The sequence below is a fragment of the Zalophus californianus genome, chromosome 1 (assembly GCF_009762305.2).
Source record: "Zalophus californianus isolate mZalCal1 chromosome 1, mZalCal1.pri.v2, whole genome shotgun sequence".
In the NCBI taxonomy this organism is placed as follows: Eukaryota; Metazoa; Chordata; class Mammalia; order Carnivora; family Otariidae; genus Zalophus; species Zalophus californianus.
The window spans coordinates 88,231,723-88,257,194 of record NC_045595.1 but is presented as its reverse complement, the minus strand read 5'-3'; the positions used below and the strand labels follow the sequence as shown (position 1 = coordinate 88,257,194).

General features: G+C 42.2%; 1 protein-coding gene across 8 annotated transcripts in view; it reads left to right on the top strand.

Annotated features, from left to right (window-relative positions):
• Nucleotides 1-25,472, top strand: part of CPNE4 (copine 4) — a 499,753-nt gene that overhangs the window by 318,726 nt on the left and 155,555 nt on the right. For all 8 annotated transcript variants that reach the window (XM_027586338.2, XM_027586332.2, XM_027586339.2 and 5 more), the window contains one exon: nt 13,451-13,630. In XM_027586338.2, the coding sequence (XP_027442139.1) occupies nt 13,610-13,630 (21 nt within the window). In that variant the 5' untranslated portion in view covers nt 13,451-13,609. The remainder of the gene's footprint in view (nt 1-13,450; nt 13,631-25,472) is intronic.

The window sequence follows — 25,472 nt, the reverse complement described above, 5'->3', positions numbered from 1 at the left end:
GTCTCTAGTAATCTAGAACATTCTAGTATTCAGCCTACGGAAGGGTAGACTCAAGGCCCAGATGATGGGGCTTAAACAAAGAGAATGTGCTTCTAAAATTTGGGGTGTCCATCCTACCATGCTTTCTCTCAATCCTGTATGAGCAGCTTCAACTTTTAAATTAACAAATATAGTAAAATGTTGGGAATTCCTTGGCTTTAAGAAGAAATCTTTTAGAAAGTAGTAAAGCAAAACATGATATATATATAGACAGGTAGAGAGATATAGAGATATCTATAGACTGATCTATATCTATATCTACATATATAGAGAGAAACGGGGCAAAAAGAGTGGGTGCTAACTGTTGGGTTGCAGTGAAGAGGATCCAGGTGTATATAATTAGTGACCATCGGATGGGCAACACCCCGAATTTGTCACCCAGCAGGGCCTGTGATGTAGGGGCTAAAGAAAGCTGTTTGGTCTAAATTGACAGTGGAAAGAGGGTCAGGGGCCTGTGGCACATATTGGAATCCACCCCAGCTTGAGAAGAAACTCATTTCTCTCTACTACTGTACCTATTTTCGTAACACTTTAATGCAAACTCCATAAATATGTCTTGTTGGATATTGATATATGTATTTCTGAGAAGCAAAGGAGGGTTTTAAAAGTTTGGAAAATACTAGAAAAGTTAATGCATTTCTTTGCTGCCGAACTCAAGAGCCTTTAATATAAATTCTGCACGATGGCTTTCTAAGAAAAGGGTATAGTAGGCAGGGCTTTCAAAACTCCTTTGACTGCAGAATGCTTTATTTCCAGGAGCTGCTTGTAAAGCTAGTGTATTATAGCACATGCTTCAGGAATGCTGCTTTGAAGTAGTCCCATTCAGGAGACATTCGGTGATGTCCGATCGTGTGCCATTCTCTTAGCTGACCACTCATGTCTAGCGTGGTTCAAGGACCTCTTTGACTGATGCCGGTGTAGGGAGGCACCTGGGCCAGCCCATTTCTTGGTGTGGCCCAGTTCCATAGTGTTGCCCCCTTCAGAGAGTTGGTTTTTTAGAATTTTGTTTTAGATGTTGTGGGGGATTAGTTCTCATTGATAAAACCACAACAAAAGGCTGGGGCGCCTGGGGGACTCAGTCGGTTAAGCGTCTGACTCTTGATTTCAGCTCAGGTCATGATCTCAGGGTCGTGCGATCGAGCCCCGCATCAGGCTCTGCCTGAGCATGGAACCTGCTTAAGACTTTCTCTCTCCCTCTGCCTCTGCCCCTTTCCTACCCCACCCACACCCCTGTACATGGGCTCTCTTTCTAACAACAACAACAACAACAAAACACCCCCACCACACACACACACACACACACACACACACACACAAATGTCTCCAAAAACAAACAAACAAACAAACAAACAAACAAACAAAGGCTGAATGTATATGAATTTTTTTTTGTGTTAAACTTTGATGCTAAACACCAGGCCCTGGATCCTGTAAGTTGTGCAGCTACATAGGAAGTCATGGAATAAGAAGTTTGATGTGGTGAGATGGAGCATTGCCCTAGGAGTCAGAGAATCTAGCTGAATCCACATCTCAACTGTTTTTTCAGGTAGTTTGTAGCTTCATGAAATCTAAGAATGTCATTTTAATGGGCTTCAGCTTCCTCTGCTAAACGTTGAATCCCCAGAGTAGAAGAGGAGTGACATACATGTGACACATTAGCCACTCCTACCTCCTCCTACACCCAGGGCAGATACTGCTAAGTGATCAATCTTCTCAACTAAATCCAGAGATAGCCTCAGGTACCTTTGCAATACCACATTCCCACCAATCACTGAACTGAGAGCAGGGTGAAAGCAGCTGCCATTTTCATACTCGATGAACTAAGGGTCAGAGATCTGAGATTTTTGCTATCAGCAACATATACTTCATGAGAAAAGCAAAGTGTCAAGGAGAGGTAGGCACCCCTGGATTAATGAGGGAGTGCCATGGGCAGAAGGCTGACGTGTTCTCCCCGACCCAGTGGCAACTGGAGAGGAGTCACTTGGAAAATGTGACTGATTCACAACTTGGACATTTGGGAATTGACTTACAAGCAGAATGGATATTGGTAATTCTAAAGGAGTTGGCAGGGGGAGGGAAATGGAACCCAGGGGCCTGACCCCAAGCTAGGGATAACCTCCTCTTGCTTCTTCCCTGCACGTGGACACCTATTATGAGGAAGGTGGAGGCAGGTCTCAGTGAGTCTACCTGCACAGTGTGCTGGCTGGTGAGCATGTTGGACTTGGGATGTGTAAGCAGCACCCTGCAGATGAGTTTCTTTTCACGATTTCAGACATCAATTAATAAGAAAACTAAGGCTCTCCAGTCTTGGACGACCTTTCCAGAGTACTCCACAGCTGTGACAGAGAGATGAGATGGTGGGAACATCCTGTTAATAACCAACATCTGAGTGAAGTGCAAATTGCTTTACACTTGTGTGGGATTAGCCTCCAAGCTCCTGTATGAGGAGGATCTGACAGTAGCTGCAACTTGGAGTGACCTGCAATCCAACACCTTCCCACTCCCGAGCCTGGAAGCCTCTGCCTACTTTTAGCAGGCAGGCCTGGATTTTGTAAGGCAGTTTCTGATTGCTTGATATTTATGTGCCAGCTTACAGCTGGAGTGGGAGGTAGAAGGCAATTGATTTAGGACTGAAAAACACCATTTATGTTATAGAATCTTCTTGTGTCTTCTTGGCTTAGAGCATCCAGACTTCTCCTGAGCCATTCTAAAGGAGCTCTGGCTAAGTGGGGGAAATTTGAAGAGAAAAATATAAAAGGGGGGGGTGAGAGAAAGTTTGAAGACTAGGAAAGGTGCATCGGACACTCAACAGTCACACTGAAAAGACTAGGGTCTCTCACCAGGCTGAGGGTGTTAAAGATTGTTTTTCTCTCAAAGAGCGTTTGGAGTATTGAGTTTGGGAAGGGCACTTCTTAAAACCACTATGGTCAGAGGATACCTAAATAGATTTGTTCTCTTCAAGAGAGATCCCAGGAAAGAGGTTCAGGGGAAATCCCAAGTGGCTCCGTCACTTAATAGCTGGTGACTTTGGGCAAGTTAACCTCTTTGACCCTAAGTTTATTCATATGTAAAATAGTGGTAGTGATAATCTGTGATTGTTGGGGTGACTAAGTGAAATAATATATGTGAAGTGGTTAGGACAATGCTTAGTTCATACTAAGTACTCAGTAAATGTTCCTTATGGCTGATTATTTGAACATGGTTGGGGACTAGGATATTGTGGCTAAGAGGAAGTTACCACACGAATCCCATAGGGATTACCGCTTTTCAAAGTCCTAAAAATATCATAGAATTCACTCATCATGAGCCACCAGACTGGACACAATTTCATCTCCCCTTAGGATACGGAAGACTTTTCCACGTTTTTGCAGTCTCTTAGACCATTTTTGAGAGCATATCTGAATCAGAGTTCCAGCCAAAAAAAGAGTTGTTAATAAAGGAACCACTTATAGCTGCATGGACAAAATTAGAGGGATGAGCAAGGGATGCTGAGATGCTCTGGGACCAGCAGCAGTAAAAAGCCACCACTATGCTTACTGGACAGGCAGAAGTAGCAGTGTTACCAGAATCCGGTGAGAGCTAGAGTCTTGCAGGGAGGGATTCTAGGCGATCTGTAGGGGGGGAGTGACATAGTCGCTGTCAAAATTGCAACCTGGGGCACCAAGAGGGTAAGAAAAACATACAAGCCTCTTGTTCCTCCCACTTTATGATCTCCTACTGGTGCCTCCCATTGGCTGAAGGAGGCAAGCTGGCAGAAAAACCCAAATGAAGCAATGCATGTAGGCCAGTTTCTTGGGACACAGAGCAGAGCAGAAAGATCTGGAGATGCAAAGGAGAATAACCACCACATTCACCAACTCTTGTTTCACAGATTGGGAGCACGCCATTAATGGAGTTCTCAGTTGGATAAGACACCCAAATAAACCAACCCATAATGTGGTTCTTTCACTAAGTTTTGATGTCCTATAGCAAAATGAGCAGCAGTCAAAATGGCAGTTTCCAAAAAAGTGGAAATGGACCGATACACAAAGTCTGATCCAGAGGCTGGGGTGTGACACGTGGAGTAGATCCCACAGTACTTTGTTTCCTGGTCTCTGTGTACCTTGGGGCTGAGCCATAACAGTTGGTAGTATAATATTACTGGTTTTCAGACTTAACTGTGTACATTGGTTAAGATTTTTAAACTACTGGGTAGTTTAGCCATACCATAGACTGGGTAGCTTGTGAACAATATAAATTTATTTCTCATAGTTCTGGAGGCTAGAAAGTCTAAGATCAAGGCACTGGCAAGTTCACTGCCTAGTGAGAGCCCTCTTTCTGATTCACAGACTGCCAGCTTCTCACTGTGTCCTCACACGGTGGAAGGGGCAAGGGAGATTTCTGGGATCTCTTTTATAAGGGCACTAATCCTATTCATGATGGTTTCACTCTCATTGAATTAAAAATTCACTTTCTCAGGTCCACTAGCCACATTTTATGTGCCTAATAGCCACATCTGGCTAGTAGCTACCATACTGGACAGTGCAGATATAAAACATTTACATCACAAGGGAAACTTCTGTTATATAGCACTGGTACCGTGACAAAACCTCCAAGCTAAGTAGGCTGGGGCTCAAGGCAATGAGATGTGGAGTAGAAATCAGAAAACTAAGCCATTCAAACTGAGATCTCACACTGGGGAAAAGGAACAGCTGTGGAGGACAAAGAGGCGTTCAGCGCAGGGAGACATATTCGTGACCCCTGCCAGTATGCTGATTGAGTCAGGATTTGCTCAGACTCTGGATGGAGGCAGCAGTCTAGAGGGACTGGGGAGGGCAAAAAAAGGAAGAGGAAGACCCAGAAGCCATCATTGTGACACCTGAGACTCTCTGAAGGTGCTTATTTATAGAGTCATGCTCATCTTACTTACTTCTGAGCCATACTCCTAGGCAAGGTGATGTGATTTTTACTGTCCACTCTGAATGGCACAAGCCTGGAGCTATGTCAGGTGGTAAAAGGAGGCAGGTTCATCTCCAGGGTGCCGTAAATGGAACCTAGCTGATGCAAGAGCCCCTGTTAACTTGGGAGCCAGGTTAAGTGTAAAGTAGGAAGATGAAGGGAGGGTTCACTCAGTAGTGAGAGAGTCATTTGTAATCTTGAACTCCCTACTCAGTTTAATCTAGAGCATTTGGAGTTTTTACGACGGTGGATGAAGAGTGCCTGTTTGGAGATAAATCTGTCAGAGAAGCCAGGATGGATGTTTCTTGAGAGAGGTAGAATGGTGTATTAGTTTATAAGGAGTGTTGTAACAAAGTACCACAGACTAGATTAAACAACAGAAATTTATTCTCTAACACTTTGGGAGGCTAGAAGTCCAAGATCAAAGTGTTGCCAGAGTTTGTGCCCCTAAGGGCGCTAGGGAGAATCTGTTCCTTGCCTGTGTCCTGGCTGCTGGTGATTTGCTGGTAACCTGTAGTGTTCCTTAGATTGTAAACACATCACTCTAATCTCTTCCTTCATGTTCAAATGGCATCTCCATGCATGTGTGTCTGTGTCCAAATTTCTTCTTTTATAAAAGACCAGTCGTATTAAATCAGGGTTTACCCTACTCTAGGATGACTTCATCCTTATTTAACAAATTACTTCTGTAACGACTTTATTCCAAATAAAGTCACATTCTGAAGTACTGCGGATTTAGGACTTCAACATATGAATTTTAAGGGATATTATTCAATCCATAACAAATTATATAGTAGAAAGAACATATATTTTGGAGTCAGACAGACTGGGTTTGAGCTTTGCTTCTGCCACTGCTTTTCTGATGCAGTTTGATTTTATTATCTGCAAAATGAGGATGATATATTTAATAGAATCATTTGTAAAGTGATAAATCAGTGATAAAATGAAGTACTTTCTTATATCACCAGTTAAGAAAAAATGCTTCCAATTAAACAATGCCATATCATCAATTATAACATGCCTTCCAAGTTTAAATACGTTACATTGTGAAATAAAAGTATATTTTAAAATCAGTGAAGGTAGGGGCACCTGGGTGGCTCAGTCAGTTAAATGTCTGACTCGTGATATCGACCGAGGTCATGATCTCAGGGTCATGAGATCCAGCCCCGTATCAGGCTCAGAGCTGGGTAGTACTGGGTGTGGAGCCTGTTTAAGATTCTCTCTCTTCCTCTGCCCCCCCCTCAAAAAATAATAAAATAAAATCAATGCAGGTAAAGACTGAAGATGACATATAAAGTGCCTCCTGTGGAAAGGTAAGAAGGTGTGCAATTAGGTGCATCATTTTTTATTTGTATCCCTTCCTTTGCCTGAGCAGAAAAGTTGTCATCACCATTGGTCACCACCCAACTTGCCATCCATTTTGAGAAGGAATGAGATAATTTACTGGGCAGGGGTCAAAAGAATTCCCCAAGGAGGTAGCTTTTATGAAGTGTGCTACTTCCACAAAATTTTTATGATTGCTTCAAATAGGGGGTATCTTCCCGAGTTTCTCTGTAGGACCCCACTCTGTATTCCTATGTTGGCTAATAAGTACATTCATGTGGATGGTTCTGAGAACCAGATAGAAAAGTTTCTCTATTTGTTTAGTTGGGGTGGGGGCAATTCTTGCTCTCTCTCGGACCCATGATATCTTTCTTCTCCAGTAGCTTTTATCTTTGGGATAAGGGCCTGTACTTCTCCAGAAACCTTAGACCACTCAGTGACTGGCATCGGTTAGGGCTCCTGCCTTTACCTTCCCCCACTAATAACATCACATTGTTTAACCTTCACAGCTCCCACCTCTTTTCCAGCCCTTGGAACCCCAGGGGGCAGACAGCCATTCTGTGCAGAGTCTTGAACTGTTTTTTTGCTTTTTTTTTTTAAGATTTATTTATTTATTTGAGAGAGAAAGAGAGAGGGGAGGGGCAAAGGGCGAGAAAGAATCTTAAGCAGGCTCCATGCCCAGGTGCTGGTGCCCTTTGAACTATTTCTTGATGACATACTGACTTTGTCCCTTGCACAATCCAGTCTCTATGGGCGGTGTTCAGGGCCCCCATTCTATCCCTAATATTCCTAGTGGACAAATCAGATCTACAGAGGCACAACCACAACGTCACTCACTGACTTCCCCCCCACTTCCGCATTTTACATTTGTCATCTGGCTTATGTGTTACTCTGAGCAACAGGGTTTAGGTGGGAAAGCTTCAAATTTGCATGACTAGCATAAATCTGAAACACAGACTTAGGAGCTTGACTACCTAGGTTCAAATCCTACCTCTTTCTTGCAAGCTGTGTGAAATTAGGAAAGTTAGAGGGTGTTTTTACCTCCCAGTAAGAGGGGATAATAATAGTACTCACTTCATAATGTTGTCATAAGGATGAAAAGAGAATTGCCTGTCAAATTATTTGAACAGATACTTCATCAAAGGAGATATACAGATGGCAAATAAGCATATAAAAAGATGTTGAATACCATTAGTTATTAGGAAAATGCAAATTAACATCACAATGCGATACCACTACACACTTATTAGAATATTGAAAGTTAAACATAACGTGTATTTCAATCCTAGGTATTTACCAAAAGAAGAAATATATGTCCATACAAATGCTTGCACATGAATAGTTAATGGCAGTTTTATGTGTAATGGCCAAACTGGAAACAATCCAAATGGCCATCTATGAAATATTACTGAGTAATGAAAAAGATGAACCACTCATGCACATAACAATGAATAAATCTCAGAATAATTATACTGAATGAAAGAATAAAGACAAAAAGACTATATACTGTATACTATAAGTTTATAGAGGATACAAACTGATCTATTATGACAGAAAGTGGACCAGTGGTTTCTGGGGAATGGGGTGGGGAGGGAGGGGTAAAAGGAAGGAGTTACAGAGGGGCATGAAGAAATTTGGAGGGGCAATGGCTATGTTCACTATCTTGATTGTGGTCATGATTTCACAAGTATGTACATATGTCAGAATTTATTGAATTGCATAATTTGAATAGATGTGACTTATTATATGTCAATTATACCTGGATAATGCATTTTTTAAGTAAGTGCCTATGACAGGGCAGGCTTTTTTTTTCTTTAAATTTTTTTGTTATGTTAATCACCATGCATTACATCATTAGTTTTTGATGTAGTGTTCCATGATTCATTGTTTGTGCCTAACACCCAGTGCTCCATGAAGAATGTGCCCTCTTTAATACCCATCACCAGGCTAACCCATCCCCCCCCCTCCAGAACCCTCAGTTTGTTTTTCAGAGTCCATCGTCTCTCATGGTTCGTCTCCCCCTCCGATTTACTCCCCTTCATTCTTCCCCTCCTGCTATCTTCTTCTTTTTTTTATTCTTAACATATATTGCATTATTTGTTTCAGAGGTACAGATCTTTGATTCAACAGTCTTGCACAATTCACAGCACTCCCCATAACACATACCCTCCCCAATGTCTATCACCCAGCCACCCCATCCCTCCCACCCCACCCCCACTCCAGCAACCCTCAGTTTGTTTCCTGAGATTAAGAATTCCTCATATCAGTGAGGTCATATGATACATGTCTTTCTCTGATTGACTAATTTCACTCAGCATAACACCCTCCAGTTCCATCCACGTCGTTGCAAATGGCAAGATCTCATTCCTTTTGATGGCTGCATAATATTCCATTTTATATATACACCACATCTTCTTTATCCATTCATCTGTCGATGGACATCTTGGCTCTTTCCACAGTTTGGCTATTGTGGACATTGCTGCTATAAACGTAGGGGTGCACGTACCCCTTCGGATCCCTACATTTGTATCTTTGTGGTAAATACCCAATAGTGCAATTGTTGGATCGTATGGTACAGAGCAGGCTTTTTATTAATGTTGTATTATACACTTTAGTACTATACTCAAAAATGTTTTAGATGAAATTTTTAAAGGGGCATCTCATCAAAAGCAGTACTCAATAATTGACTCTATCACCATCATACTATACCTATAGCTGCATTTTCCATTTCTTTCAAGGAATTCTCACAAATAAACTTGAATTAATGGCACCTGGGTGGCTCAGTTGGTTAAGCGACTGCCTTCGGCTCAGGTCATGATCCTGGAGTCCCAGGATCGAGTCCCACATTGGGCTCCCTGCTTAGCAGGGAGTCTGCTTCTCCCTCTGACCCTCCCCCCTCTTGTGCTCTCTCTCTCATTCTCTCTCTCTCAAATAAATAAATAAAATCTTAAAAAAAAAAAACTTGAATTAAGGAAAATAGTCCAGGCTGTGAGGTCAGAAGGCATGAGTTCAGGTGCTCAGTCTATCATCTAGTACCTTGTGCTGATATTTGTCCTTGATTTTTCTCGTATACAAAATACTATAAAGTCACATCACATAATTGCTACTAGAATCAAATAAAAAAACTGGACCTAAGCATGTTCTGCAAATTATAAAGCAACATGAATATATCAGTTATTACAGCTAGGAAGGAAAGGAGATAAGCAGACTTTTTGAAGACTGAGTAACAGAAGACCACCAAGGTTAAAATAAACCTTGACCAAAAAACCTCACAGAAGAGCAAGGGATAGACCCTACATCTCTGAAATTCCCTTATGCTGATATTCCTACATCAGAATTGACTGGGACACTCTTAAAAATGGAGGCTTCTGGGTCCCACCTTATACTTGCTTAGTCAGAATCGCTGGTGGTTGAGAATAGGAATCTGAGTTTTTTTTAAAAAAGCTGCCTGATGGATTCTGATGCAGCTGGTAGCACCAGTCAGTGGATGGTCTTTTGGAAACAATCACCTTGATCTTCATGCCTCTCAGTGAGGAACATGAGCTATTATTCTAGGCTCTATTGCTCAGATTAAACCTGGCTTCAGTCTCCAGAAAAGATAATGCATCTCCCATAATGGCTGGGAATGCAACCATCTTCTAAATAGGCATTTGGTATGGCAAGCACTTCTTCTATTAGCATCATTATTTTTCTGAGCTCCTCTATGCTCTTAGGATTCTTACTAGCTCTGAGATTATCTTTGGAAATTGTCTATCTTGGTAATGCAATTGGGTATTTCTTACTTTCTTTCCAACCAGTCATTTCCCTCAAAAAACCAAGTCATTCCATGTTGCATGTTGACAGCTTGCCTTGGATAGACTGTCAGAGGTCAGTGGCTTGATGCTAACATGAACTTATACCTATGTGGGATTGTCATCTGAAAATCAAGAAGTGAGAAGAAAAGCAGCAGGATCGGTGCACATCAGCCCCTTGTGCCATCTGGGGTGGTTAAAGCTGAGGAACAAAGACTGGAATTGGATGGAATTTCCATCTCCTATCTTATCTCAACCCGCCTAGGACTCTATTGTTACACACATAAGGAGGGAAGATTCCTTTTCTGTGTCTTGAGGATGTCAAATCCATCTAGAAGTTAGTTCTTGGGGGCTATTTCAAAATCCTCTCTCAAAAGTCACCCCATGAATATAATTAAATCTCTTATATGGCTCATTATTCTGTGAATTTGGGCCAGATGTTGCAAAAATGCCTCTAGGAGTCAGGGAAACTCACTGAGGCAGAAGAGCTTGGAGAGTGAGTGCCCCATCTGAATGGGGCAGTCCCCAGTTGTTGCCATGTATGAGTGTGGCCCCACATTGCCAGATATTCTTATTTTTTTTCCAAAGGTGGGAGGGGCAATAGAAATAGTCCCTTGTATGGGACTATTTTATTTTATTTATTGTTGCCTTTTATGTTGGCAAATTAAGGAGGAAAGTACTTTCAAATGGGACCATAAAACACCTCCAAGTCAGCTTGAACTTGCAGACTGCCAGTTTGTGGCCTCTAATTTATACTATTATTCAAAATGATGATCTTTTAACAACTGAAAAAAATTATATCAATATAGTAAATCCTTGTACCTATACAACCAGCCAGTATCACATTCAGTCCTATCCCACAGAATGAATATTATATAAAAATGTAAAATTCCATAGGGCACCTGGGTGGCTCAATTGGTTAAGCAACTGCCTTCGGCTCAGGTCATGATCCTGGAGTCCCGGGATCGAGTCCCACATCGGGCTTCCTGCTCAGCAGGGAGTCTGCTTCTCCCTCTGACCCTCTTCCTTCTCGTGCTCTCTCTCATTCTCTCTCTTTCAAATAAATAAATAAAATCTTTAAAAAAATGTAAAATTCCAGCAAACCATAAGAGACTTAAAAAAAAAAGATTTGTTTATTTATTTTGAGAGAGAGTGAGAGAGTGAGCATGGGGAAGAGGGAAGAAGGGGAGAGGGAGAGAGAGAATCTCAAGCAGACTCCCTGCTGAGTGTGGAACCCTTCATGGGGCTCTATCTCATGACCCTGAGATCATGACTTGAGCTGAAACCAAGAGTCAGATGCTCAGCTGACTGAGCCACCCAGGCACCCCAAACCATCAGAGACTCTTAACTACAGAGAATAAACTGAGGGTTGCTGGAGAGGAGCCAGGTGGGGGAATGGGATAAATGGGTGATGGGCATTAAGAAGAGAACATATTGGGATGAGTGCTGTGTTTTATGTAAGTGATAAATCACTAAATTCTACTCCCGAAACCAATACTACACTATATGTTAACTAACTTGAATTTAGATTTTAAAAATGTAAAATTCAGTTCAAATAGAAGGTCAGCCTTCAGGAGAAGCCAGAAGAGTCAAATAACCATTGGTCTGAACAATAGCTTATTGTAAAATGCTAATCAATGGTAGGTTGGGATTTGGTGTTCTGTCTGTTGGACAGGGACCTAACCAGAATCATATTCTCCTCCTCACAACCTGTATTGTCCATCCTCTCAGGAATAGCAGGTGATGTTTCTCACAGGACAACTCTCTCTCACACATGGCCCATAGGGATGGTTGGGCCAGAGACAAAACACTGAATGCAAGAATGTCAAGGGACTGTGCCCCAAGAATTTTTTCTTTGCTGGATAACATGTATGTGCATGATATGGTTAAAGACAATCTTCCCTTCAGTTTTTGAGAGAATGTTTCTCTGTACTCTAATGAAATTGCAGGAAATGTTTTTCCCAGTTTGTGCTAATGAACAACATTGGGAAGTATCCAATAGACCATGTTTCTATTTGAAAGCCAAAAGTACATGTAGGCTCCAGTTGATTTGTAAAATATGAGTAATGGATATCCCCAGTTGGGATATACTGTAAGATCTTGGGTTAGCTATAATTTGGGTTAGCTGTCATTAAGATCTTGGGTTAGCTTTCCAGAATATAAATAGTGTTGTAAATGGTGTTTTGACATGTGACAGACATAGAAGGAAAGAACCTTAATGGTAAGGGTACCGGTAAAAACAGATGGCATACCCAGAGAGTTTCATCTAAAGGGCTAAACTCTTTATAGAGGGACGCTTTCTGGGGGCATGGGCAGGGATAAGGGAGCCAACAAAGGATAGTGATTAGGGATAGCAACAGTAGAAAGTCATTACCACCCCCTGGTCTGAAGAGTCTAGAGAGGGAGGGGGCATTGTGTTACCAGGACCCGCAAAAGATCCCTCTGTGGAAGGGAGTCTACTAGCAGGCTCTATGTGTGCAGAGGCATGGTACTGCTGCCAGTACCTCTCTATCCTCCCACCATCTGATCTCCTGCTAAGTCCTGCCTTTGGCTGATTCAAACCAGAACATAGAGGGCAAGGAAGTCCAGGGAATTCCATCCATAAAGGTCAGCCTCCAGGATCAAGAGTAGGGTGGAGAGTAGGGAGATATGGATCTGAGAGAGGGGGGCAAATGGAGAGTTATTGTCACAGAAAGCAAGGGGAGTCATAATTCATGGAATGTTAGAGCAGGAAGGGGCTTTTCATCTTCCAATCCTCAAATCTTCATTTTGTTGATGAGGAAACTGAGGCCCAGGGAATTGAAATGACTGAGTAACCATTATAAACCCAATAAAAGCCATAGTTGAGACCAAAGGCAGTCATCTTCATCCCCATTCTCATGGCCTTTCCACTTCATTATGCTAGGAATCAGGTGTTGCAAAACTCATATTAGAGTAGGGTTGGCTAAAATGGGGTGCCTACATGGTCTTTTGCCATTTCTGTGCCCATCAGACATGACTAATCTATTACAGATTTCTTTCCTCCTGAGCCCAGATGTGCTTTCAGACTCCTTTTCATCCTAAGGCTCCAGGTAGTCACTAATAATTGATCCATCTTGTTGTCTTATTACCTAACAATATAACATGCTTTAAATCTTTAAATGCAAAGCTTCAGATTATTCTGAAAGAAGATTTCCCTCCTTGAAACGTCGCTCATTCTCTGAGGGTGCCTCCTTGTAGGCTTTCAAACAGCTAGCTCTTGTGACTCAATGGAGGGCATTTATGGTTTGGAAGAAGGGAAGCACCATAAGATTATTTCACCTAAAGGGTAATAATAAAAAGCCCTAATCCTGGTGGGGTTTTCTCTTCTTCTCTCCTTGCAGGTTGACAGAACAGAAGTGATTCGCACCTGCATAAACCCAGTGTATTCAAAACTGTTCACTGTGGACTTTTACTTTGAAGAGGTGCAGCGTCTGCGGTTTGAAGTTCATGACATCAGCAGCAACCACAATGGGCTGAAGGAGGCCGACTTCCTGGGTGGCATGGAGTGCACACTTGGCCAGGTGGGTCCACAGAGGTCCTTTCCCACTCTTTGCCTCCTTGAGGCCTCTCTTCCTCCCCTTTTTCCTCTCTCCTCGCATTCTTTCTCCTTTGGTTTTATTTTTCCTTTACATGTAGCATTTTATGAGTTCCCATATACTGTCATATCCAGTATAGCTAACAGTTATATTTACATAAGGATGATGTGGCAAATATGGGAAGACCTACTTACTTTGCAAAATTAACCATTTTCTCTTCTGAATTCCTTCATTGTGTCAGTTATCTCACAACTATATATTGAGCATTTACTATGCTCTGATTGTGTGCTATAGTCTTATTCTGTTACATTATAAATTTCCATCTCCCAAATCAGCTATGAGAACCCTCATACAGAGAGTATTGCTCAGTTACATGTATTCCAAGCTTCTGGTACCAGAAATAGCCCAAGAGAGGAGCTAAATAGATATTTGGTGAATGAATAAATGCTTTTACTTAATGCTCACAATGATGTGAAATAAACTTCATGATTATATCAATTCATCAGTGAGAAAACTAAGACTCAGAATGGTTAAGCCTAAAGCCACACACTAATAAGTGGCAGAACTAGAACTCAAACCAGATTGGCTCCACTCCAAACCCCATAATTCTTCTTCATGACACCTTTCCTTTTTCCTTCCCTTACTGTTGTACCCAGAACTTTAGTAGGTGCTGAGGAGAGACCTAAATGAAGAAATAGTCCTTATGCCCAAGAAGTGGACACTCTAATTGGAGAAGGCACACTATATGTACCTAAAATAGATAATGCAATTTAAGCCATAATGAGATAGAATGTCCTGGACTTATTTCATAGGGTGTGGGCCTTCAGGAAGGGAAAGCTTCCTGCTGGGTAGAATCAAAGAAGGCATTGTGGATTCAAACTTGGGGAAAAAAAAAAAACATATATATATATATATATGGTCCACAGATTGGAAAAAAGGAGGAGGAAGGACTTTCAAGTAAGAAATCAATATAAACAAGGCATAGAGGTCAGAACAACCATGGCAGGGGTAAGGGGCAGAGGAGAGCAGGTTCATTGAATCAAAGTCCGATGCTGATTTACTGCAAAACCAGTGAAGCTTGAACTTCAGAGCCCCTCACTTGGGTAGACTGCAAAGCTATGTGTTACATTTTTATTTGTAGTCTTACACTTTTTTCTCAAAGGATTCCAAATTATATAAACCTCAAGCCCCATAAAACCTGCATCAATCCCATGCAGAGACAAGGGTCTGGTTTAGGGATTAGTAAGAAAGAACCTGCCTGGCAAAAAGATGACAAGCATGCATGTCTGTTTGTTTTTACCATGACTCGTGTCACTTATTACTAACTTTTCCCATGTGAGTGCTGAGTGACAAAACAGACAATGTCCTCAGACACCTTTTTCAGCAGATATAGTGATTACTTTCATTAGATTGTTCTTTGTTCTTTTAATGAAAGCCAAAAGCCTAATGTAGAAGGATGGCGAGGGGAGGCAGAGGAGGAATCTGGGATTTTCTCCATCAATATAATCTCTCTCATGACTTTTGAAAATAGTTGATAGCAGATAGTGCAAGTGCCAGGTACAATGCTTAATAGATAGTAGGCATTCAATGAATGAATGGTGGATTTGAGGTAGAATTCTGTAATGTATAAATAAAGTAAGGTGATTAAAGTGGCATCTCTCATAGATATAAATGAGCCACTCCCAAGATTCTCTTTTAGATTACGGACATCCCCTTATGTATAAAAGTTATATTCTGCCCTAAGAAACAAACATAGATCCATGTAGGAATCATGTGAATCAAAGATCTTTTCCATCAAAAGATTGATCATTTTGTCCATGTGAATGACCCTCAAACTTGCATCTTTAGTCTCTCACAACCCTCATCTTTCCAGCGGGCAGTAAGTCCTTGACCCTCTACTTTGTGCCAGGCATTGTACTGGAGGTCAGTGGTGTAGTGTTAAGTCAAAAACATTGTCCCTACCTTCAAGCAGCTCACAGTCTAGTTGTGGATAAATATGGGAGGCAAATACTTAATTAAATTACACAAACAATTAAATTACAAGCATTGTAATTATTGTTAAGGAGAAGTATGGAATAGGAGAGCAAAGATTGAGAGCATGGTGTCAGGTGGAGAGGCGATCAAAGAAGGATTCCGAAGGGAAGTGACATTTACACCAAGACTTGGAGAGTGAGTGCATCAGGTGAGAAGAAAGAGGAAACATGTTCCAGGCAGATGAGAAAATTATATACAAAGGCTGTTGATTCAGGAAGAAGTTTGGCATATGGTACATAGTATCTTCATTTGGGTTTCCCAAGAAGCTAACTCTGAGACAGGAAGTCAAAGGAGGTGAAGGAGATGCCACAGCAGAATGAGAAAGTAAGACGGGAAAAGGAAGGCAGCCTGTAAGAGTGTTGTCAAGCCAGCTACCACTGTGGCCTACTGGAACTTAATTCTGCTGGGGAAATTCTGGAAGCCAGTATAGAGCAAACACCACAGAGTTATCTTACCCCAGAGATGATGGAACTTGGGTATTTATATACTTGGAATACATAGTTCATCAGTCACTGAGGGCTGTTTCCAGGGTTGATTGAACATCAATCCCCCAGTATTTCTGGCTTATTGCTTGGGCAGCAATGCAGGCTCCAAGTAGCCCAAGAAGCTTACAAGCAAAGAAATACAGGTGCTGGTGGTCAGACGTTAGTGATGTGCACTGAAGTCATAGGCCCCGGGAAATGAGCAGGGCATTGACGGCATCTGTGACACAGAGGCACTCTGCTGCCTACCCAATAGCCAATCACTCCACTCTTTTAGCCATTAGGCCCTAATCATTTTCAGATAATTTTCTATCATCTGTCTGTGTAGAAAATAGCCCTATCTCTAGCTCAAGGGTGAATACTGAGTAATCTCAACTAATCATATGAATCCCATTCCCTTTTGCCAGAGATTGGTTTAGGGGTGGGCTTGTGGCCAGTTCTAAATCAATAAGACATGACAGTTTTTCTTAGAAAGCTGTTCTAGCCTAAAAGAGAGAGAGAGAGACATCCACATATGAAGAAAGAGTTGTCTGCCTGTGATTCCTGGAACCACTGTAGCCATTTTGTAGCAAGGGTGAGGATGAGAGCAACCCTAAGGTGAAGTCAGAGCCAGAAGAGGTGGAAGCACTGGCTGACATATTGCACCTGGAGCCCACCCTATCTGTGGACTCCTTATCATGAGAAAATAAAGTGTCCTATTGTTAAAGTTGTTTGGGATGGGGTTTTCCATTCCTTGAGCTAAAAGCATCATGATTGATATAGAGTATACCAGTGAAAGTGTATCACTGAAAAATGGATGGACTGTCTGGAGTGGGGTGAACAAAAGGAAACTGGGGGAGTGCATTGGCTTAAATTTTTTTAAGCCCTCAAGATGAGGAATATATGGAAGTGAGCACTCAGGGTAAGATTACAAATAGTACTTTCTAAATATATCTTGATACTTTTGAAAGAGCTTCCATACTGACCATTTCATTTGATCCTCTTGACAATGCTGGGAAGACAGGTGGCGTCATCTGCATTTTATAGTTGAGAAAACTGAGGATCAGAAATATTTAGTGTCCTGACAGAGCCAATACCAGAAGTCAAGATCTTTTGGTTCCTAATCCAAAGCTCTTTCTTCTGCCATAATTTAAAGAAGGATAATGGGGAGAGGCCACATGTTCTGAGATCTCTTTCAACATCTGACTTTGGTGAAGCAAGTGAGAAACAAGTCAAACTTGTTCAGTGTAGCCCTAAGCCATGTTTCCCAAGCCACATTGCTTTCCCGCCCACCCCAGGTGACACACTAGCCTCTCTGAGTATCAGAGAGGGGCAACAACCCTTTTATATTATCAGCCATATGATAGGTATGATTGACTTTTCCATACTTTTGGGGTGGGCACTAATTTGCTGAAATCAATCAGATGATCCCATTTTTGTGGCTACAGTGATTAGTTCAGTGAAGGTATATAACTAATCAGAGAGTGAAATGTAAATACATATTTGCTAGAGCCTTCTGAGAAAGATAAGGTGAGCCTGTAAGGTCTAGAAATGGTACTCTTCAAAGGGAGAACATGGTGCTGCTGGGGGAGGAAAAGGAAGGGTGATAACATGACAAAATGTGGGTGAAAAGGAAAGAGGCTGGCACCTTGAAGGGAAGAACAGAGAAATAGAGAGAAATCAGGTCATATTCCTTGCATACTAGGTGGTGTCCTGTCTGAAGCCATTTGTTCCTGGGAATTTTGGTCAATAGCTTCCCTTTATTATTTAAATCATCATGAGCTAATTCCTTTTGCCACTTGCAACATGGAGTTCTAACTAATCAAGTTATATTCCATAGAACCCCTTCTCTAGGCCTTAGGGACATTTTCAGACTCCAAGATCCTAAAACCCATCTCCACTCATTTAGTAACTTCATTGAGAAGTTCCTTTTTCTATCATTTCTTTCTTAATTAACATTTATTTTTATACATATCATCTGGGCCCCCAGCTAGATTACAAGTTTCTTAAGGCAGAAGCCATAATCAGTACTTCATGTCAAATGCAACACCATGCTTTATATATCACACATGCTCAAGCCACATTTATTGATTAGCTTATTTTGAAAATTTTAGATCAGTATGAACTTTTATTTTAAGATGTAAGTTCCATTCAATCACGTATTCATATTTCAACAAGCATTTAGCAAGTGCCCCAGTTATGCCAAGTACCCTGGTAGGTGCTAGAGACACAAAAATGAAAAAGACAGAGGCCTGTCCCCAGAAGAGCTTATACTTAGCTGGGAGACACAGACTGGTAAATAAATAGTTAAAATGCATGTTACTTTGTGCTACAACAGAGATGCGTTCCAGGGGCCACAGGGGAAAGACTTACCTCTACCTAGAGGGAATCAGGGAGGTCTCATAAGAAAGATGACTCTGACCTGAGTCTCAAAGGATGAGTAGGAATTCGGCAGCAGAGAAAAGAAATAAAGACTCTGGGCAAAATGACCAGGACACACAAAGGCATGGCAGCACAAGAATAACAAAGAACTCTCAGTGACTCAACATGGCCAGATGGTCAAGGAAGGGTGGAAAACAGATAGGGGAGGCTGGAAAGGAGAAGAAGAGCCAGACCAGGAGGATTTAAGTGCCTTTCTCTAAAGTTTGGAGAGCTTGGATGTGCTGCACTGGAGGTCCTGAAGGATTTTGACCAGGGGGAGAACAAGATTGGATGTGTGTATCAGAAAGATCACTTTAGCGTTCCTGTGAAGTCTGGATGGGAGAGAGTGGATTTGGAGCCAGGGAAACCAGTGAGGAAGCTCATGCCATAATAGGAAGAGACGAGAGGGCAGTGGTGATGCAAGTTGAGGAGGCCCAGGCAAGAGTTTGGCCAAGAGCAGCATCAGCAAGCCTTGGTGTGCAGGTAGCTGGCTGTGGTTACTGGAGAAGTGATTTGCCTCTCTTTCAGGAGAATCAGATTGAGGAGTGGAGTGGGGAATAAAATGTGCTGGCATGTTAAGCCTTTGATGACTGTGGAGAATACAGAGGAGGTTGCCAGTTGGCACCCAACCGCATGGATCTGGAACTGATACAAATTTGAGAGTGGACTCCCTATAGCACAGGTAGCCTGAAAGTGGCTGAGATCCCGCAAAGAGACTGTTTTTATTTTTAGAAGGAAATTCATTGAACATTCAATATGTGAACAAATCATAAAGGATTTTTTTATTATTATTATTATGTTCAGTTAGCCAACATATAGTGCATCATTAGTGCAGGGACCATTGGGGAAGGGAGGGAAAACCGAATGGGAAGAAATCAGAGAGGGAGACAAACCGTGAGAGACTCTCGACTCCAGGAAACAAACTGAGGGTTACAGAAGGGAGGGCGGTGAGAGGATGGGGTAATCGGTGATGGGTGTTAAGGAGGGCACGTGTGGTGATGAGCACTGGGTATTATATGCAACTAATGAATCGTAAAGGATTTTTTTAAAAACCGTTGAGTATGCGAGGACATCTCTCCACATTCTTTCAGATAAAAGTGTGAACTCGATGTTCAATTTTGGTATGAAGAGGAGCTTTCTCTTTTTTCTAAACTGTACTCTCTAGTATGAGCCAGCAGAAAACAAACAAACAAACAAGAAACCCACCACAAAACACAGAAAGACCAAAAAACATTAGTACTTTCCTTCTTCATCACTTCAGTGGTTCAAGATTTTTTTTCCTTGTACTGCTTAGTTAGGCAGGGAAATGGCTGGATCCAGGAGCTGCTGAGCTGCTGGAGGAATGGCACATTCAGGGTCTGAAGCACTGTTTCATAATGCTTAAATGCACCCTCTGTGGAGCCTCATGGGCTAGAGTCAAATCCCAGCTCAGCTGCTCTCAAGTTGTGTGTCCACAAGCAAATTCTTGCCGCCACTTAAGCCTCAGCCTCTTCATATGCAAAGTAGAGATAATAATAGAGCTGGTCTCAAGAAATATTGTGAGGATCGAGTGAGAAAACACATATAAGGTGCTTAGCAGAGTCCCCAGCACAGAAAGAGCATTCAGGATATGGAAACTGTGATTCAGGATTTGAGAATCTAGGAAATGATGGGGAAAATCAACATATCAAGGGGTTAGCTTTGTTTTAGGAGTGAAGGTGGAAGTGAAAAGGGTGAAAATGTTATGACAGAACACCCATGTTCTGGGCAATTAGTAAAACCGAACTTAGGACTTTCCCTCAAGTTTGTTGAAAATTTTATTTAGTCAAAGGAGTCAGTGTGTGTGTGATGTGTGTAATATTTAGTTTACTCAGACTATTTTTAAATAAAATTGGTTTCAACTCAGATCTCTGAAATAATTGGGGGTAGGTATTCCAATTCCTGCCTTAGCACAACTAAGGCCCAGAAGGAGAGATAAAGTGACATCCCAAAACCCATGCTGGAAGTCACACATTCAGAGCTGTCTCCTCAAGGCCATCTACAGGTACTTGCCCTGTCCATGTGAGTTGGCCACATTCTCACTCTGCCATGTGAAACAGAGGGACTCGTGGCTTATAGGAAAGGAAACTAGCAGCCCTCAGCATGCTAGAAACTGGCATTGGCCATGAAGTTGCGGATAAGCACAGCCAGTGACTTAGCACTGAGCAATAATGCCAAATGAAGGATCATGTCCTCCAAGAGCACTACAGGCAGAACTGTGTGTTCTCAGCAGATGGATGAGGGGGGCGAATCACAGAGATGCAGTGTGCCCAGAAGGCTGTGTACTCCTTCTGGGTGAGCTTGGAGACTGTCCTTGGATTTCTGTTGGCGGAAAGGACACCAGGAGCTAAGTCCCTCTCCTGCTGCACCCAATAGAGGGCATGCCAAGGGGAGCTGAGATGAGCCCTCACCATCTAGAACAGCAAACAGAGAGAGACACAGCGAGAGAGGGAAACACAAGCAGGGGGAGTGGGAGAGGGAGAAGCAGGCTTCCTGCCGAGCATGGAGCCCGGTGTGGGGCTCAATCCCAGGACCCTGGGACCGTGACCTGAGCCGAAGGCAGACGCTTAACGACTGAGCCACCCAGGCGCCCCAAGCAGACCTTTAATGTGGTGCCTTCACTTTCTTTCATTGCTTACTAACTAGTCCAGTCATCCTTGAAGTCTTCCACTTCTTCATGCACCAAATGCAGTGCGGACACTGAATCAGAAATAACAAGAACAGTAAATGTAGCACAGTTAACTTTCTCGAGGTACTCGTATTTACCAGTCACTGGGCGGGGCATTTGCTATACTGCGCTTAAATTAATCAGCTGGACGTCCCTGGGAAGTAGGCACTACCATTATCCTCATTTACATTTGAGGAAACACACTGAATAAAGCTGGGGAACTTACTTAAGGCCACACAGCTAGTAAATGGTGTAGCTGGAACTCAAATGCAGATCTGTTTGGCTCCAAAGCCCCTCATAGCTCGTCACTAATTAGTATAAATTGGAGTGTAATATCTATTAATGCAAAGCCAAGTCAGAGTTGACCTTGCTAAGATTTTATTTGGGTTATTTTTAAGTTTGTTTGTTTGTCTTATGCGAAGCTGATAGGAATCCTCTTGCAAAAAAGAAAAACAGCCTTGGTCATTTTCCCTCCAAGTTTGCAAACTGAATTTACTCTAAATACAGCATGGTTTCTTAAATAGTATCAATGTCTCAATCTCCCAAAACCAGAACCTTATAAAGTCAGCACCCAGAGGGTGCCTCCTCCTGGTCTTTTTGCCCTCAACCATGTTGAGCACCCCATTAACCAAATTCAGTGGTTGCCCTCGGGTCTCATCATTGCTTTTCTTGTGGGCATTTCCTCTTCTCCATGGCTCAGAGTACAATTATAACTGTCCACCTCTCTTCACTGCCATGTAGCTGTACTTTAGTGTATTTCTTCCCCCAAAGTTCAGAGGACATCTGTTAAAACCAAGAATGTCCTGCTTTCTGTCGTCATGAGTGGGGCAGGGAAATCTGTGATTCCTTAAAGGAGTCCTAGGCAGTCTGGGGGGCTCCAGCCCTCACTCATGAGAGAGGAATCATGCACTGCCTTCCCACAGAATAACAATTCTCAAACTTGAGCTGTAATCAGAATCCCTGGAGGCTTCTTAAAACCCAGCATGGGCCCCCACCCTCAGAGTTTCTGATTTAGTGGATTTAGCAAAAGACCTAATCATTTGCATTACTAAGATCCCAGGTGATGAGGATGCTACTGGTCAGGGGCCACAGTGTGAGAAACTCCCTCCCTCCCCCGCCCCCGCAGAATCTTGGGGGAGGAATGCTAATAAGTCTTGGGTACTGAATCACTAGTTTTAATTATGAAAGAACTAACATTCAGGGCAATTATCTGGAGAAATTAAGGAGGACAAAGAAAACATCTAGAGAGCAGGAAAAAAAGTTGCTTCATAAAGTTTACAGTCTCACAAAGGATCATGTACAGGAATTTGGAATTTACATTCTTGGTGAAGATCTTAACTCCCCTCCACTAAGTATAATTCAACGGACCTATTAGCTGGGCTGTTGGTTCCTTTCCTGACACAGGTGAATGTTAGGATTACATCAACCACGGTGGCCCCTGAAAGGACTGGCAGACCACATGGTGTCAGTGGTCAAGGGGAATTTGGTCTCAGGTGGGTTGGACCCAACTGGTTGACACTGGGGGTATGACGATGCCGAGGGTGCTATCCAAACTCAATGTAGTGCTCACATTGAGATTCCACAGTTTGATATTTTGTTGCATAACATCTAATATCCTCATGGCATAAAATTGATGGCCCAGGGAAGTCAAATTTACACATTACAGCAAGCAACTCATTTCCCTTCTGCTTCTCATGTGAACAGCTTTCCCTAACTTTGGGAAGTGTGAGGGCAAGGTTTTGGGGCAAGGTATTGGCTGAGGCTGTGCTCTCTGTCAGGTTTTTGAGAGAGCATTCTGTAGATGCTGCAGGTAAAGCCTTAGTTCTCACCCCCCTACCCCTTTACCCAGGGAGGAAGGTTGGCTTGGGTAATCTGATTCTGATCTTTTGTAATACCATTTTTGATTACAGGAGAGACCATGGAGGGCTTGGAGCACTAATAAGGAATAAGTTCAGGATGCATCACTGGAACTGCCAAGAGGTTCTGACATTCCCCCAAAGCCTGGAATCCCCAGTTCAAGTCTAATTTGGGAAAGAGAATATTTTTATTTTGAATTGGCCTGGTAAAGTTTAGGGGGAGAAGAAACAGTAACTGCTTGGGTTACAAAATCATTTCCAGGAGTCTTGGTTTCAGATTCAAGGACAAAATGAGGCTGGTATGAATTCATTAATTTGTTTTGGATGGAATGTGAGCCTTTGGGGCTTCTCTGTACGTGAGGGCAGGTCAGGTGAGGCTGTGAGTGCGCTGATTCATGTGCTTCACCCACCCTTCCTTGGCATGCTCACAAGAGGCTGAGGTCAGCACATATTACCAAACCAGTTATTAGAAACAAGGGAGCAAAATTCCTCCAAATCCCTCTCTCCCCAGTGAGAATCAAACCCAGAAAATGAGTATTACAATAAATTTGCATACAGAACTCCAGTAGAATCAGAAAAGCTTGAAATGGGGAGGAAAACCAAAGCAATGTTGAGTCTAGCCAGATCAGTGTGGGAGGCTGCTCTCTGGTGCTCCTAGCCTCTACTTAACTACTTCCAAGGAGGGGGAATTCATTCTCACGTATCAGGTATCCTGATAACCTTAGGGTAACTTATGACTGCATTTACCCCAGGCCATCCTAGTTTTTACCTATTGTCGTGATTTAATTGTTAACACTGTCCCCTTTCATTTTCAAAAGTGCGTCAGTTTAGACAATAGAGTTTATGGTCCCTTTATGATAACAAATCACTTTCATAGCTAACATTTACTAAGTGCTGATCATGTGCCATGCATTCCTGAGCTTGGTGCTATTGACCTTAGCACCATCATCATTGTTACTATCATCACAGGGCAACACACGTGTCCTAAGGGGCAAAGTCAAGATTTTGGATTCATATTCGGAGTACTTAGCAGTTCCTCCCGTACCCCTAAGCTATACTACCTCTGGGCTTCCATTTGACAAACTCAGGAAGAAGATCCATATCCCTTTACAGATCTCCCAAATCCTCCTGCTGACTTTCTCATAAGCAAGTGGTCAGTTGCAAGGAGCAGACTGATATTCTGGGGGCCTTTTTATAACCCAGGTATCATGTTATGTGAAGCCAGTATCTTTCCCACTTGATAGGTCAAGAACTAGGCTGGAAGATCTCAACTAATTCATCCAAGATCATGCTGACAGCAAGTTGTGGAGCTAAGATTCACACCGGAGTTGATCTGATTTCAGTACTTGCCTTCCCCTTATACCACATTGCCTACCACACTGCATTCAATTTCTACAACCCTTTGCAGATTGGAAAAAGTGGATTAACAATTCTCCCTAAATGTTATCACCATGAGACTGCTAACCAAGGTCAAGAAGGAAGCAACCTTTTTCACGAGTTGATGAATTGACTCCTCTATCTAAACAGTCTCTTTCTCCCAGCTCAGGAAGACCTGTGACATCCATGTGCAAATAGACACCCCACTCGTGAGTATTTATCTGAAATACTCCTGGACCAAAAGGGTCTGAGCGACTTGTAGTGTTAAGGCCTTATCCTTCCCTTGGCATGGACCTATTGTTCATATACCAATTAAGGATAACAATCAGATTTAAATAACTGGTATGTATTCATTCATGTGTTCATTCATTATTCATTCACTCAATGAATAATGCACTTAATGCTAGCAGTGATCATTTAAAAGCTTATATACACTTATTCCCTCATCCAAATAATTATGTATGAATTTATTCATTCATTTACTGGGCGCTCACTGCATGCCAGATACTCTTCTAGACACTAGGGCATCAGCTGTGAACAAAGGGAACAAAGCTCCGTTCTCATGGAACTTACCTATTCCTACATAATATAATAACAGACAATAATAGTACTATGGAGGAAAACCCAATAGGATAAGGAATAGAGAGTGGTAGCAAGGGGGCAGTTGCTAATTTAGATAGGAGAGTCAGGGAGGACCCTTTCTGAGCAGAGACCAGAATGATGTATGGGTATAAGCCATGTAAAGAAATCTAGAAAAGTGTTTCAGGCAGAAAGCAGAGCAACTGTTCTTATATAGTACTGCCAGACCCTATGCACGCATTATCTCATTTAATCCTCAAAAATCCCTGAGGGGAATGTGCCATTATTTCCTCATTTTCTGTTAACCTCCTGAACTTTGAAGTAACTTGCTTAAGTGCACACCATTTTTTAAAAATTTTTTATTGTTATGTTAATCACCATACATTACATCATTAGTTTTTGATGTAGTGTTC